At 35.1% G+C, this 15170-nt stretch overlaps 1 protein-coding gene and 1 non-coding gene across 4 annotated transcripts in view; one reads left to right on the top strand and one right to left on the bottom strand.

Annotated features, from left to right (window-relative positions):
- TBC1D32 (TBC1 domain family member 32) overlaps window positions 1-15170 on the bottom strand; it is a 190395-nt gene that overhangs the window by 175061 nt on the left and 164 nt on the right. For 2 of the 3 annotated variants that reach the window (XM_007190776.2, XM_057528104.1), the window contains exons 2-3: window positions 14869-15026; window positions 6469-6630 (exon numbers count right to left, since the gene is read on the bottom strand). In XM_007190776.2, coding sequence (XP_007190838.2) covers window positions 6469-6630; window positions 14869-15023 — 317 coding nt within the window. In that variant the 5' untranslated portion in view covers window positions 15024-15026. The remainder of the gene's footprint in view (window positions 1-6468; window positions 6631-14868; window positions 15027-15170) is intronic. The other variant, XM_057528103.1, reaches the window with a different exon arrangement.
- On the top strand, window positions 18-90 carry TRNAW-CCA (transfer RNA tryptophan (anticodon CCA)). Its single transcript has one exon. It is a non-coding gene; the product is annotated as a tRNA-Trp (tRNA).

Below are 15170 nucleotides of genomic sequence, written 5' to 3'. Positions count from 1 at the left end.
AGAAATTTTTTGGGACTTCCCTGGTGGTCCAGTGGTTAAGACTCCATGCTCCCAATGCAGGGGGCCCAGGTTCAATCCCTGGTCAGGGAACTAAGATTCCACATACCACAACTACTGAGCTTGCGTGCTCTAGAACCCATGCACCGCAACTAAAGAGCCCATGTGCCGCAAGTACTGAGCCTGCGTGCTCTAGAGCCCACATGCCACAACTAAAGAAGCCCGTGCACTGCAATGCAGACCCAGCGCAGCCAAAATAAATAAATTAAATTAAAAAATAAAAATAAAAACAAAATGAACTTTAAAGAAATTTTAAAATATATTTTAAATTATATATTATATACATTATATATTATTAAATATATGTGATTTCTATATGTAATTTAAAATATATATTTAATATTATTTAACAATATATAATTTATATATTATATAACTATAAGTAAATTGAATATAATACATATAGCTATGTATGTACATATTTACATATCCCAGAAATTATGAGAAAACACAAAAATATTAAAAGAAAATTAGAATAATTAGGAACGATACAGAGGGAAAACACACACAGAAAAGAACCGCTATAGAGGTGAGAAACAGTCCAGGGAAAATTCAAGTTTAAAGTAAAGGGATATAAAGAGCAAGAAGGGTAAACAACATTGTTAATCAACTATAATCCAATATAAAATAAAAATTAAATTAAAAAAAAAAAAAGAAGCAAGAAGGAATTGAATCCTAAGACACTCATTAGACTAACTGGTGAAGTACATATAGGAACCAACTGAGGAGGCCCCAGCTTCCTCCTCTACACATTCTGAGCACCAAGAAACAGGGAACTATAATGATGCCCCAGTAGCAATCAATAGCTATCCACCAGAGCTGCTCTCCCCTTCCACAGTAATTGGATTATAGCTGGGAATAGGAGTAAACTACACTCCCCAGACTCCGTTCCACTTAGGTATAGCCATGTGAAGAACATAAACTCCTGTCCCCTTAAAACTTACAATATAGCGATTTAATAAAGGAATATAAAAGTAAATCTCAGGGGGAAGGGTGGGGGGAAGGGACAGTTAGGGAGTGTGGGATTGACATGTACACACTGCTATATTTAAAATGGATAACCAACAAGGACCTACTGTATATACAGGGAACTCTGCTCAATATTATGTAACAACCTAAATGGAAAAAGAATTTGAAAAAGAATAGATACATGTATATGTATAACTGAATCACTTTGCTGCACACCTGAAACTATCACAACATTGTTAATCAACTATACTCCAGTATAAAATAAAAAGATAAAAAAAAAAAGTAAATCTCAATGATTTACAGGATAAGAGTAAGGGTAATTAAAATCCATAGAAAATCTGTAAGTTTCATTTTAGAAATACTTCCTCCAGAAAACATAAATTTCTTGAAACCACAAACATTAATTCTTCTGCAAGAAATATCAGCAAACTAGCTAAAGGTAGATAAAAGAATAATACTTTAAAAAAAAACAGAAAGCAAAAAACTAGAGAGTAAGGCCCTGAATATCAAGAGTTAAATAAACTAGAACTCAGTAGCAACTGCAGATTTGAAAAAGCCAAGGATAGAATATGGACACCATTCAGAAGATTCCTTCATACTCCAAGAAGTTAAAATAAGAAAAAGCTCTAAGAGGTAGCGAAAAAACCCATACCAATTAACAATGAAAATACACATTGCGAATACTTCCACTTATATATATGAGAATGTATGATAGATCCTACAAATGAACTGTTTCATGTGCAAACCTCTATTTAAAAAATAAATTTCAAAATGTTTAATTAGGAAAGCAATTTGAACTATTACAATAAAAATGTTTTTAATAAATGTACTGTTGCCACATTAGCCCTAAGTAGTTTCTAAAGAATCACACACAAAAAAGAAAGAAAATAATACTCTGTACAACTTAAAATCCTTCATCCATGATTCACAAAGCAGAAGACACGCACTAAGACATTTAAAACCTTTTTGAGGTAATTATTGTTGTATTAACTTTTACACATGAATGAACTAAAACACAAGAAAATTAAATGTCTTACCCAGAGACAAAAAGTAATTTCCTAACAATCCCATATAAAACTTTGCTTTAGCATTAAAAAGCTTTCATTTTCTGACTAATGAAGAGTTTTAGTCCCCCTTTTAGAATAAGTTTAATGATATTGTCAGAAATAGACTACTAGTAATTATAATAAAGTAGTCCCTCCTTATCTGTGGTTTCGCTTTCCACAGTTTCAGTCACCCACAGTCAACCGTGGTCTGAAAATATTAAATGGAAAATTCCAGAAATAAACAATTCATAAGTTTTAAATTGTCTGCTGTTCTGAGTAGGTGATGAAATCTCGAGCCATCCAGCTGCCCAGCATGTAAATCACCCCTTTATTCAGTCCTGCCTGTTAGTCACTTAGCAGCCATCTGGCTTATCAGATCTACTGGTCAAGGTATCCCAATGTTTGTGGTCAAGCCATCCTTATTTTACTTAACAATGGCCCCAAATCGCAAGAGTAGTGATGTTAGCAATTCAGATATTCTCTTACTATGCCTAATTTATAAATTAAACTTTACCATAGTTAGGTATGTATGTACAGGAAAACCCATAGGATTTAGTACTATCCATGGTTTTAAGTATCCACTGGGGTCTTAGAATGTATCCCCCTGGAGGAAAGCAGGGATACTGTATTATCCAAAGATGGAAGTGGCTCTAGTTTTGTTTTTTCATCAAATCAGGAAATAAGAAATCTTGATCTCCATGGCTTTTTACTTAATATATATTGTGGTTAGAACTTGCTGAACTTATAAATAGCCGCACACTGTCACTTTGTTCATAACATATTTAAACAATCAGTTGTCACAAGGGGAAAGAGGTCCCATCCAACATCATAAAGAAATGTTTAACAATTTCAAAATAAATCAGATATAATTTTTAAAATATAATAGGTAATATAAGCTCAGGTATATATTTCAATTTTTCTACTACTTGAAAGAGGGGCTATATCTCAAGCTTCAGCACCTGCCTTCAAACTGCAATAGGAAGCAACCATGATGGTCCAGCACGGAGAGAAACCAGATGCCAAAGGCACTTAAAAACATCACATAAATCCAAGTCCACAGTCTAGAATTAACAAAGTAAATGTCATGCGTCCAAATGAACACCAAAAATAAATTTTGGGTATCCAAATTTTAAAAGTTTTACTGTGTATAAAAATTATGTAAAATTTTTATCAGAATAAAAAATCATTGCAATCTAGCTTCAGAAGCAATTTTTAACATTAGATAACATTAATATGCTACTACCCTAAGAATTAGAAATTAATAGAGCTACACTAATAAGTATGAATTAAGGAGAAACTAGAAATGTATGCTCTCTACTTGCCCATTCTGCCCTTTATAGCCCTAAAGAGTCTTCTGTTATGTTACATTTCACGTGGAGCAAGGGTGGGTGTTGGGGGAGAACCAGACCTTCAATCATCAATCATATGTCAGTGTTGAAAGATAATTAAAATGAGAAATACCTAAGTAGCTGAGTTTAAACATGAGAAGGAAATCTCTAATCTTCTTTCATCTCAATTACTGCTCTGTATTAAATTGTTTTCTGAGTGAGAGTCAGGCATTTTGTCATGCTATCTCACTGCTCAAAAACTCAGAGTGGCTGAGACCTAAAAAGAGTGAAGAAGCATTAGGAACAAGACAAGGATGTCCCCTCTCCCCATTGATTTTCAACATCCTACTGGAAGTCCTAATTAATGCAATAAGACAAGAAAAGGAAATAAAAGGCAAACAGATTGGGAAGGAAGAATAAACTGTTCGCAGAAGACATAATCATCTATGCAGAAAATCTGAAAGAATTAACCAAAAAACTCCTAGGACAACTAAGTGATTATAGCAAGGTTGCAGGATACAAGGTTAATATACAGAAGTCAATCACTCTCCCACATACCAGCAATGGACAAGTGGAATTTGGAATTAAAAACATAATACCATTTATATCAGCACACCCCAAAATTAAACACTTAGGTATAAATCTAACAAATATATATAAGATCTATACAAGGAAAACTATAAAACTCTATTGAAAGAAATCAAAGAAGAGCTAAATAAATAGAGAGACAGTCCATGTTCAAGGATTAAGAAGACTCCATTCTTTTCAACTTGATCTACAGATTCAACACAATCCAAATCAAAATCCCAGGAAGCTATTTTGTAGATATCAACAAAATTATTCTAAAGTTTATATGAAGAGACAAAAAACCCAGAATACCCAGCACACTACTGCAGGAGAAGAACAAAGTTAGAGGACTGACACTACCCAACTTCAAGACTTACTATAAACCTACAGTAATCAAAACAGTGTGGTATCGGCCAAAGAAAAGACAAATAGATCTGTGGAACAGAATAGAGAGCCCAGAAATACCCTTAAGTATAGTCAACTGATCTTTGACAAAGAAGCAAAGGCAATATAATGGAACAAAGATAGTGTTTTCAACAAATGGTGCTGGAACAACTGGACATCCACATGCAAAAAGAATGAATCTATATATGTACCTTATACCTGCACAAAAATTAACTCAGACTGGATCACAGACCTTAATATAAAATGCAAAACTATATACCGCCTAGAAAATAACATAGGAGAAAATGTAGACGACCTTGGATTGGGCATGATTTTTTAGATATAACACGAAAGATACTTCATTAAAATTAAAAATTTCTGATCTGCAAAAGACACTGTTAAGAGAATGAAAAGACAAGCCACAGACTAGGAGAAAATATTTGCAAAAGACATACCTGACAAAGGACTGTTATCCAAAACATACAAAAACTCTTAAAACTCAACAATAAGAAAACAACATGATTAAAAAATGACCCAAAGGTCTTAACAGATAACCTCACCAAAGAAGATAAACAGATGACAAATAAGCATATGAAAAGATGCTCCACATCATATGTCATTAGGGAAATGCAAACTAAAACAACAATGACATACCACTACACACCTATTAGAATAGCCAAAATCTGGAACACTGACAACATCAAATGTTGACAAGTAAGTGGAACAAGAACTTTCATATATTGTTGATGAGAATGCAAAATGGTACAGCCATTTTGGAAGACAATTGGGCAATTTCTTACAAAACTAAACACAATCTTACAATGTGACCCAGTCAATCAGGATCCTAAAAACCCGCACACGATGTTTATAGCAACTTTATTCATAACTGCCAAAGTTGGAAGCAAGCAAGATGTCTGATACATCCAAACAATCGAATTTATTCAGTGCTAGAAAGAAACGAACTATCAAGCCATGAAAAGTTTCCATGGAAGAAACTTAAATGTTTTTTTAATTGAAGTATAGTCGATTTACAATGTTTCAGGTGTACAACAAAGTGATTCAGTTATACATATATATGTACATATATATATATTCTTTTTCAGATTCTTTTCCACTATAGGTTATTACAAGACATTGAATATAATTCCCTGTGCTACTTAAATGCATTTTATTAAGTAAAAGAACCCAATCTGAAATGCTATATACTGTATGGTATGTATGACATATGTCATACTGTATGACATACTGGAAAAGGCAAAACTATGGAGACAGTAAAAAGATCAGTGATTGCCAGGGGTAGGGAGTGGGAAGGATGAATAGGCAGAGCACAGAGGATTTTAGGGCAGTGAAACTACTCTATATGATATTATAATGGTGAAAACATGTCATTATAAATTTGTCCAAAACCACAGAATGCACAATGCCAAGAGTAAGCTATAATGTAAACTATGGACTGTGGGTAATAAAGATGTGTCAATGTAGGTTCCTTAATTGAAACAAATGTCCCATAAGCTGTGTAGTGCGGCCCCTTCCAAAAAAAAAAAAAAAGATTTGTACCACTCTGGTGCGGAATGTTGATAATGGGGAAGTCTACATATGTGTAGTAGCAGGAGGTGTATGGGAAATCTCTGTACCTTCTGCTCAGTTTTGCTGTGAGCCAAACATTGCTCTAAAAATAAAGTCTATTTTAAAAAAGTGAAAAGTGAAGGAATAAGTGACACAAATATTTAGGGAAAGGACAGGCTAGGTAGCAGAAGCAACATCAATACAAATAGCCCTGAGGGAGGGCTTTGCTTGGCTTGTTTGAGAAAAAACAAGACCAGTGTGGCTGGAGCAGTGGAAGAGGGAAAATGATAAGAAATCAGGTAGGAGAGGGAGGAGAAGGCCCATGGTGGGCCTTGTGGGCTACAGAAGAGACTCTGGATTTTATTTTGAATGAGATGAGAAGCCTTCAGAGAGCGTTGTGTGGAAGAGCGGCATGATCTGAATCATTGGTTTAAAGAATCATCCTGGCTGCTATGAGGTGAAAAGACTGTAGGAGACATGGGTTAAGGGTGCTTTCAAGGAACGCCATTGAGAGAAAAATTACTTTAACATATTACTGTGGGCATACTCACTCTTTAGATTCCTGAGTTCTTTTAGTAACATGCTGTACAACTGTGTCATGGCCAAATTCCTCACCCTGATTCTGATCAGATGTCCATTTTTCTATTTCATCTTCAATCATAGACCCCAAAGTATTACATATATACTGTCTAAGGTATTTCACAAATTCATAGCTGAAACAAACATTTAAAAAATAAATGCAGTAAATATCATGAACTCACTTATCAACCATACCCAGAAAAAATGTTAGCACAGAAAGATTTGTAACATATAATCAGATTTCTTACCTTAAACCAGGATTAAATTAGTTATTCATCCCAAATCATATAGCTAATCTAGAATTTTGTTGTTTTTTTTCTGAGACACTCGGAAAAGATCACATTTAAAGATGATGACAGTAGACAGCAAATTTCAGGACCAGCACAAACTTTAGGGGGTTAGGAGTCTTTTCACACTTCTTTTTTATGCTCATATCTTTTACGTGTGATGCTTAATGGTAGGGAAAGCAGTTGTTAAAGATTTTCACAATTGTTCAAGCTGATGAAGAAAACCACACTAGATAACAGTAATTATAAAAGAATAAATAGGAAAAAGTTAAGCTCCAATCATCAAGAGTTTTTTGTACATTTGGAAATTGTGTTCATTTTGAACTGACCTAAATTCCACCTAATCAGCTTTTGTCAGACTATGTTCACAAGTAGTAGCTCAGACAATTCAATACATTGGACCTTTTTCTTCATACTGTTAGGTTGATGCTAACATTAAAATCCATTTGCAAACTCAGACAATAAGCAAATATGAGAGGGCAAGAGTTCCAAAAGTGGATAATTATTTTATGAAACATGTTTACTGAAAATAAAGAGCAATGATTATAATTAATATCACAATTTAGAAAGGTTAAAAAAGTTTTTGTGGTCTCTTAAATGACAAAGATAATTTAGGACGGGCCATTTTTGTAAATGCCACTATGTTCAAGACTTGTAGTTTGAATGTGTCACTGTATAAGAGCCTTGCATATATGCAGTACAGGAGATCAAGGAGAGCCTGAATAATTTTCTTCACATAATTATAAGTCCATCATGGTATCCAGCATATAGTCTTCAGTTTAATATTTAGTAAATGATTGTATGCCCTCTAAAGAACAGCCACCTTTCACCCAGGTAGCCAAAGGATCTCATTTTCAATTTTAACTGCTTTTGATTTGAATTTCCTGCCCTGCCCATTTCTTCTCAACTCTGAACCCAATGCTGATTCCTGGAATCTCCATGGCTGCTTCAGTAATGTAAGTGGCAGGCCTGCCATAGACGATGCAGGCTCCAAAAGTCAAGTAGAGATATTTGACATGAAACCATGCAGTATTATAGAAAAAGTACAGGCTCAGAGTCAAAACGGCCTGAATGCCAGCTCCAGCTCTACTACTCTAGCTGGAGTGGCCTGGGACAAGTCTGTTTTTCCATCTGTAACTTGGAAATGATCATGTCTGCTTCATTCCACTATTTTAAATTCAGCAGGCAATAGACAAGAAACTTAATCATTATAAACAACAAAATTAAAAAGGATATTCTCTACTCCCACAGTGTCAACTTCAGACTCAACACAAACAGGTGATTCCTTTAGTTCTTTCTTCAGCCAAAAGGTCTCCCCAGAATATAGACCTATACAGGCATACCTCATTTTATTGCACTTTATTGTGCTTCACAGATATTGGGAGTTTTTAGCAAACCGAAGGTTTGTGCCAACCTTGCATCAGAGCAAGTCTATCAGCACCAACAGCATTTACTCACTTTGTGTCTGTCACATTTTGGTAATTCTCACGATATTTCAAACTTTTTCATTATTATTATATTTGTTACAGTAATCTGTGATCAGTGATCTTTGATGTTACTACTACAATTTGCTGAAGGCTCAGATGACAGTTAGCATTTTTAGCAATCAAGCATTTTTTAATTAAGGTATGTACTTTTTTACATATAATGCTATTGCACACTTAATAGATCACAGTATGGTGTAAACATAGCTTTTCTATGCACTAGGAAACCCCCCAAAAAATCATGTGACTCGCTTTATTGTAATATTTGCTTCATTACAGTGGTCTGGAACCAAACACACAATATCTCCGACGTATGCCTATATATTAACTACCTACTGGACAAGGCTACTTTATGTTTTTTTCACCATATCAATCAGCACAATCAATACCAAATTTATCATCCTACCCACCCGCTCACAAACCACGTTCTCTTCTGACATATATCTTTGTTAATGGTACCATCCTTCAATCAGATACCTGTGTATAGCCTCAAACAATCTTCTCTATTACACCTCAGATCTAATTAGTTACCAAGCTCTGTAATTCTGTAAATTCTTCCTCCACAACTTCTCTTTCCTTCCCCACTGCCATCAGATTAATGTCCACATCTCCATAACTTTAGCTAAACAATTGCAAGGGCCCTCTTAGATCATCCTATAAATCAGTGGTTCTTAAAGTATAACATGGGGCTTCCCTGGTGGCACAGTGGTTAAGAATAAGCCTACCACTGCAGAGGACACGGTTTCGAGCCCTGGTCCGGGAAGATCCCATATGCGGTGGAGCAACTAAGCCCGTGCACCACAACTACTGAGCCTGCCCTCTAGAGCCCATGAGCCACAACTACTGAGCCCACGTGCCAAAACAAGTGAAGCCTGCGTGCCTAGAGCCCGTGCTCCGCAACAAGAGAAGCCACCACAATGAGAAGCCGCGCACTGCAACGAAGAGTAGCCCCCGCTCACCACAACTAGAGAAAGCCCTCGCGCAGCAACGAAGACCAAACACAGCCAAAAATAAATAAATTAATTTTTTTAAAAAGTATAACATGGATAAGGATCACCTGAAGGGCTTATTAAAACACAGATTGCTGGGCCCCACTCTCAGAGGTCCAATTCAGGTATACTGTGGGCCCAAGAATTTGCATTTCTAACAAGTTCCCAGGTGATGCTGATGCTGATGCCAATGCTGCTGGTCCTAGTACCATAACTTGAGAAGCACTGATCTAGATACAGATTCTGTATTCAGATAGCTTTTAAACTAGCCTGAGTGTCTTACAACTCTGATCAGCAGATTCCTACAATGCTGTGCTAGTTTCTGGTGTACTGCAAAATGATTCAGTTACACATATACATGTATATTCTCTTCCATAATCTTTTCCATTATAGTTTATATATTATAATTTATTAGATCCATACATTTTAAATGTTGACTTTTTTGTTTAGGGTATTTCTAAACCAAATCTTTGCATATTTTATACAAAATGGTGAAAACTTACACAGCCAAGATATCATAAAGGTATCACTGCTTTCTTTGAAATGACTTTGAAAATGAAAAAGATCCAGATAACCCTTTCAGCCCAGTGTGATCTCACAGCCAGTCTCTTACTACTGGGAAAGAGAAGAGAACAGTGAATGTGGAAGAAAGTGAAGAGAGAGACGAAAAGTCCCTAAAAATAATTCTGATCATCTTCACAATCCTGCCCAAAGCTAGTCAATCAGACACATCAGTTTTCTTCGGCATCTCTGAGATACTCAGTGAGAAATGGAAGGTGGGGCAAGCCTGAGTTATTTCCCTGAAACTGAAAGAAGAGCCTTTCTGAGGATGAATTCTACATCCCACCATCTACACCTACTATGGAATGGCAGAATTATCCTAGTCCCTTAGTTTCATCAGCCCTATCTCTGTGCCACAAATCAGGCAATTAGGAGAAACAAATATTTAACTGAGAAATATAACTTTTGTGTTTGCTTTGTTTAAAGCCCAATCTGTAAGTAACAAAAATGATATTTTCATAACAAAGGCAGTAAGAAAATATAATGCAAGCCCATTAACAAAATGTATTCAAGAAAGTTAAGACAATATCATTCTAAAATAAAAGACATATTTTTAAAATCCCCACTATTTAGCATCAGATGTAAATAACAAATATGCTAGGAACATTTTTAAATCTGTTCTTTGGGAACTTAAATAACCACACACTTTTTTTTAATGACATCACTTTGACCTATGACCACAATAACATCTCCCTGAAGACCCCATTCAAAATGCTTTAAAGTTTTGGTTCATTTGCCAAGTTAAATTAACCCAAGGACCCCAAGTCTGAATCTTGCCTTAATAGGTTACTGCTCTTTTCAAATGAATCTTTTAAGAAAAAAAGATCTCTTGAGAGGTCAGGTCCTCTATCATGGGAGGACTATCAGGCTGCCTATGACCTTAGAATGTTCTACTGACTCACTGATCATTGGAAAACTCTGAGAGTCTCCAATCCAAAATTAGTGAAAATAGTAATTTCTTCAAGTGGGCCCTTCTACTCCGTGGGTAAGAGTAATCCACGTCTTCAAATTCCCATCCGATAATTCATTTTGTGTTGGTTCTTTTACCATTTGAATTCATGGCAATACCCCAAAAAATCTTAGAAGTAAAATACACAGCAATGTGTCTGATCATTCTGCTTTACTTCTGACAAATATGAAATTTTTCACATTTCATAGGAAAATTTTACTAAGTTGAGTAAAAGAACATTCACTGTTTTCCATTCTTCTTTCTTCACCTTTATTACCTAGGAAAATTTAAGGATTTTTTTCCCATGATGAATTTCTGACACATTCAAATGTTGATATCAAAATATACAGAGATTACTATTACAGTATAAGGACATAAAAAATTTAGTACAAGTTTGTTTGACGAAATCATCCTCTTAGCTATTTTAACAAGAACGTTTTCAATAATATACAGAAAAATTATCAGTAATGATATGTTTTAAAAAGATAACTTATTAAGTTATGAATTATAATGCTGATATTTGGAATCCTTAAAATGGATTATATTTCAGTATTATAGGACTTATTATATGATAAACTTAACTTTATATATATTAGTGTATAAAAAGCTACGTTAAAAAAAAAAGAATAAAAAAATAAAGAATGAGTATTTTATACTACCTACAACCTTTTAGGTCAAAGAATAAGCCTCTGAATCATGATAAACAGTTACTAAATGCATTCATTAATTATGGAAGCATACATATAATTCTTAGCGATTTCTTCTATGCAGGGATAACACTTTACATAATGGATGTTTTCTTGAAGATATCACTTAAACATATTATAGTTCACTAATTTAGAAAGTCACTGGTAGATTCTTCTGTAAAAAAAAAAAAAAATCCCAATTCAATAAATACAATTGTGCTCCTTCTGTATCAAACCAAAAATATATCAGATTAGAGGGCTACAAAGAAGAGCCTCTGCATTAGAGACTGTTACAATCATTAGGGTTGCTAAGTATTTATACACTTAGCAACCCTGATGATATATATGTATATCTAGCAATTCTCATTGAAATGTAAGTAAGTATTTTCTAGCTCTGTGGTTCTCAACTTTGGCTGCATATTAGAATCACCTAGAGAGTTTTTCCAAAAATACCAAGGCCCAGTCTCTACCACTCCCCCTCTGCCAAGCCCCCCAGGAAATTTGGATTCACTTATGGTTAAAGTTCATCATCAGTGTTTTTTTAAACAAACTCCAATCAATCCTAGTAACCAAGACTGAAAACCAGGGCTGTTGTTGTTTTTTTTTTAAAGGAAGCCAGTCTAAGTGTAAAAATTTATACAATACACAGACACATAATGAAAGCAATGTCTTCTTCCCTACCTCTCACCCCTCCTGCAAGCCTCAAATCCTAGCTGCCACTTTCAAAGAAAAGAAAGCAAGCTTGGATCTTTTAGAGAAAGTGTACAGTTTAGGGTAAAAATAAAAATAAAAGAGGCTATGAAAAGCAGAGATAGGTTAGGGCAGCTGCACTGTGGGGCAAACCCCCAGATAAGGCCGTTCTGCCTACACTATGCTTTCTCCCCAAATGACCGCATTCTTCCCCCACTTTATTATACTATCTGAAATGCCATCATTCATGGACTCAATTGTTTTAACAACCAGCTTCTTACAAAAATGCCAGTAGCCTAAAGATACCAGTTTCCCCTATAAATCTATTTAATAAGATTATTTTTCTTGCTAATATACCAAGACATCAGGTGGATTTAAGGAACCAACGTTCTGATAGTGGAGATGGGATGACAGATAATTCTGATGTATGAAACACTTCGGGAAGCAACATATACCTAAGTGACTCAAGAACATTTAGTGTTCAAGGAGAGTTAGGTCAGTGAATAGAAAGATGAATGAAAATATGAGTACCTGGACTGACAGTTAGGATCTCATCAAACTCTGAGACTGTAAGATACTATGAAAATACCAAACACAAGCATCTCCTCCTCTTTCCTCCTTCATAAGGAGTTCCTTCCTCCTAAGACACAGATCTCAGGCTAGTGCAGCTAACACATGAATTTTATTATCTATATTTTTAAGACTAAAAATTACTCAAACTACTTTTAGAATTATAAATCTTACTTTTAAGACTACAAACTTTTATAATTTGAATGTGTCTGGGTTTTTTTAGGTAGGCCACAAGAAAATCTCTTTATTAAATAGTAAATATTAACTATGCAATTAATCAGCAGGCCTTTAATCTAATAAACTGTTGAAGAAGAGTTGACATTAATACAATAGTCATTACACTGCTGAAAGGAACCAGAATGATCCAACTTTAACTTGAAAAGCATTTAAAAATTGACACAGCTAAAGCAATATTTATAGGCAAATGTGTAGTCTTAAATGTTTACATTAAAAAAAGAAGAAAAGCTGCAAATAAATGAGTTAAACATTCATCACAAATTTAAAAAAGTGTCCCAGGAAGGGAAAAAAGAAGAGCAGAAATTTTTAAAACCATAAAATAAATACATAATAGAAAGGAAAATTGAAGTTAATAGCTAGTTCTTTGAAAAGACTAATAAAATTAGTCTAGATAAACCTCTAACAGAACAGATGGAGAACAAAGGAGGAAAGGCATAAATTTAAAAAAAGAATAAAAAGGGGACCACTATAGATACTGGAAATATTAAAAAAGTAATAGGATATTAACAAAAATCTTTATACAAATAAATTTGAAAATCTAGATTAAATGGACAAATTCCCAGAATATGATCCTAGCAAAAACTCAACAATTTGAAAATATTTTAAACAAGTATTTACATGTGAAATAAAAACCAGAAATTAAACCCCAAATTTAACACTTGATGTGGATTTGTTTGAGGTAAATTAGTATTACATGAGTATAATAAACATTAACAACCAAAACTGAATTTGAGAAAGTTGCAATTTTTCTATATTCCTCTGTTTAAGTAATAAATCAATAGCTAACCAATAAAAGCTGGCCTCTGGTATCTCCAAAATAAAGAATATTATCATGCAATATCAGCTCTTAGTAGTGGACTTAATGAATAAACAAGAAAATCATGGAAATACAAAAGAAAGCATATGTATAACCAGAAATACTAATTAACAAAAAATTCCTTCCACACTTCTTAAAACTCCCTTGAGAATCTGGTGAAAACTGTAATGCTCCCCCCATAAATCTGCAAGTAAACACAAACTTTTGTACAGAATATTAAAGGGCTCAAGGATCCCCTGATGCCCACATATGAAGCAGGTAGGAATTCCAGATAAGAACTTCAGGGCACACAAAAATCAGTAAAGATAACATAACAAGAAAATTGTTAAATGTCATCTTCTGTGAGATCAAAATGAAAGGCAAACACTTAATTAAAAATATCATTACTAATAATAATAAACTGAGGCACCTGGAGGTAAACTTTTCGATGGAGAGGCTTAATTTAAATTACACATGACTCAAATCAAAAGAAAAACACACGTCTCTAGGGAAACATACTCTTCACGATTTACCTCAAATGGTACCTCTCTCATTAAACTTCCTATCTACTGCTCCCAAACCCAGAGCACTCTGGACTTCTATAGCACTTATACTCCTGACATGTATCACAGACATTTGAGTATGCATCTTATCCCTCTGTAGGAACTTAAGCTATTCCATAGGAAGTCAATCTCACTTGAGTGTTCCTGTCGTGCTCAAAATGCATAATTGGTGCAGCCACTGAAAGATCAGATCAGCAAAGCAGCAGGGATCTTGGGAACTCAATGCTTTTGAGGTATAGTGACAGAAATCCCTTGGGATGATAGAATTATTCTTAAATGAACAAGAATAATTTACAACTAATGTTACTATGTTGCCCAGGAGAAAAATAATAATTAGGATATGTCGGTTGTGTCAGTAAAAACACAGAGGAAGCATAAGGTTTGGAAAATAAGTAAAGAATATAAAATAAATTCAGTATCTGAGTAAATAAAGGAAATCATGAACCTCCAACTTGGGCGCTATTTTGACAACAGTCAAGTGAACATTCTTTATCCAACTACATTTTGATCTTTTCTGGATCAGCTGGTTTGTTTGCTTAAGAAATCAAAAGGAATTTTACTTGTGAAAATTTTCATCAGTTTCCTCCAGATGTAAGAGGATCTCCTCGGCGCACTCCAGGGAGGGAGCCCCCGTGATTTTCTCCTTCACGCTCTGGAACAACTGCCTCAGCATCGCCTGCAGCATCACTTCGCCCTCGCCGGAGAAATGGGCCATCCTCTGTCAGAATCAAACGCCCATGCCCATTGCTGAGGGTCCCAGCAAACGCCGCGCCCTGCGCACGCGCGTCCCCACCCAGCCCCCGCCGGCGCACAGCGCCGTTCCCCGGGAGACCGCGGCAGGCGCTTAGGGGCGGGCCCTCGG

This window comes from Balaenoptera acutorostrata, chromosome 14 (genome assembly GCF_949987535.1).
Source record: "Balaenoptera acutorostrata chromosome 14, mBalAcu1.1, whole genome shotgun sequence".
NCBI lineage: Eukaryota > Metazoa > Chordata > Mammalia > Artiodactyla > Balaenopteridae > Balaenoptera > Balaenoptera acutorostrata.
Note: the sequence above shows the minus strand (reverse complement) of the source record. Positions and strands in the feature narration are given on the sequence as shown.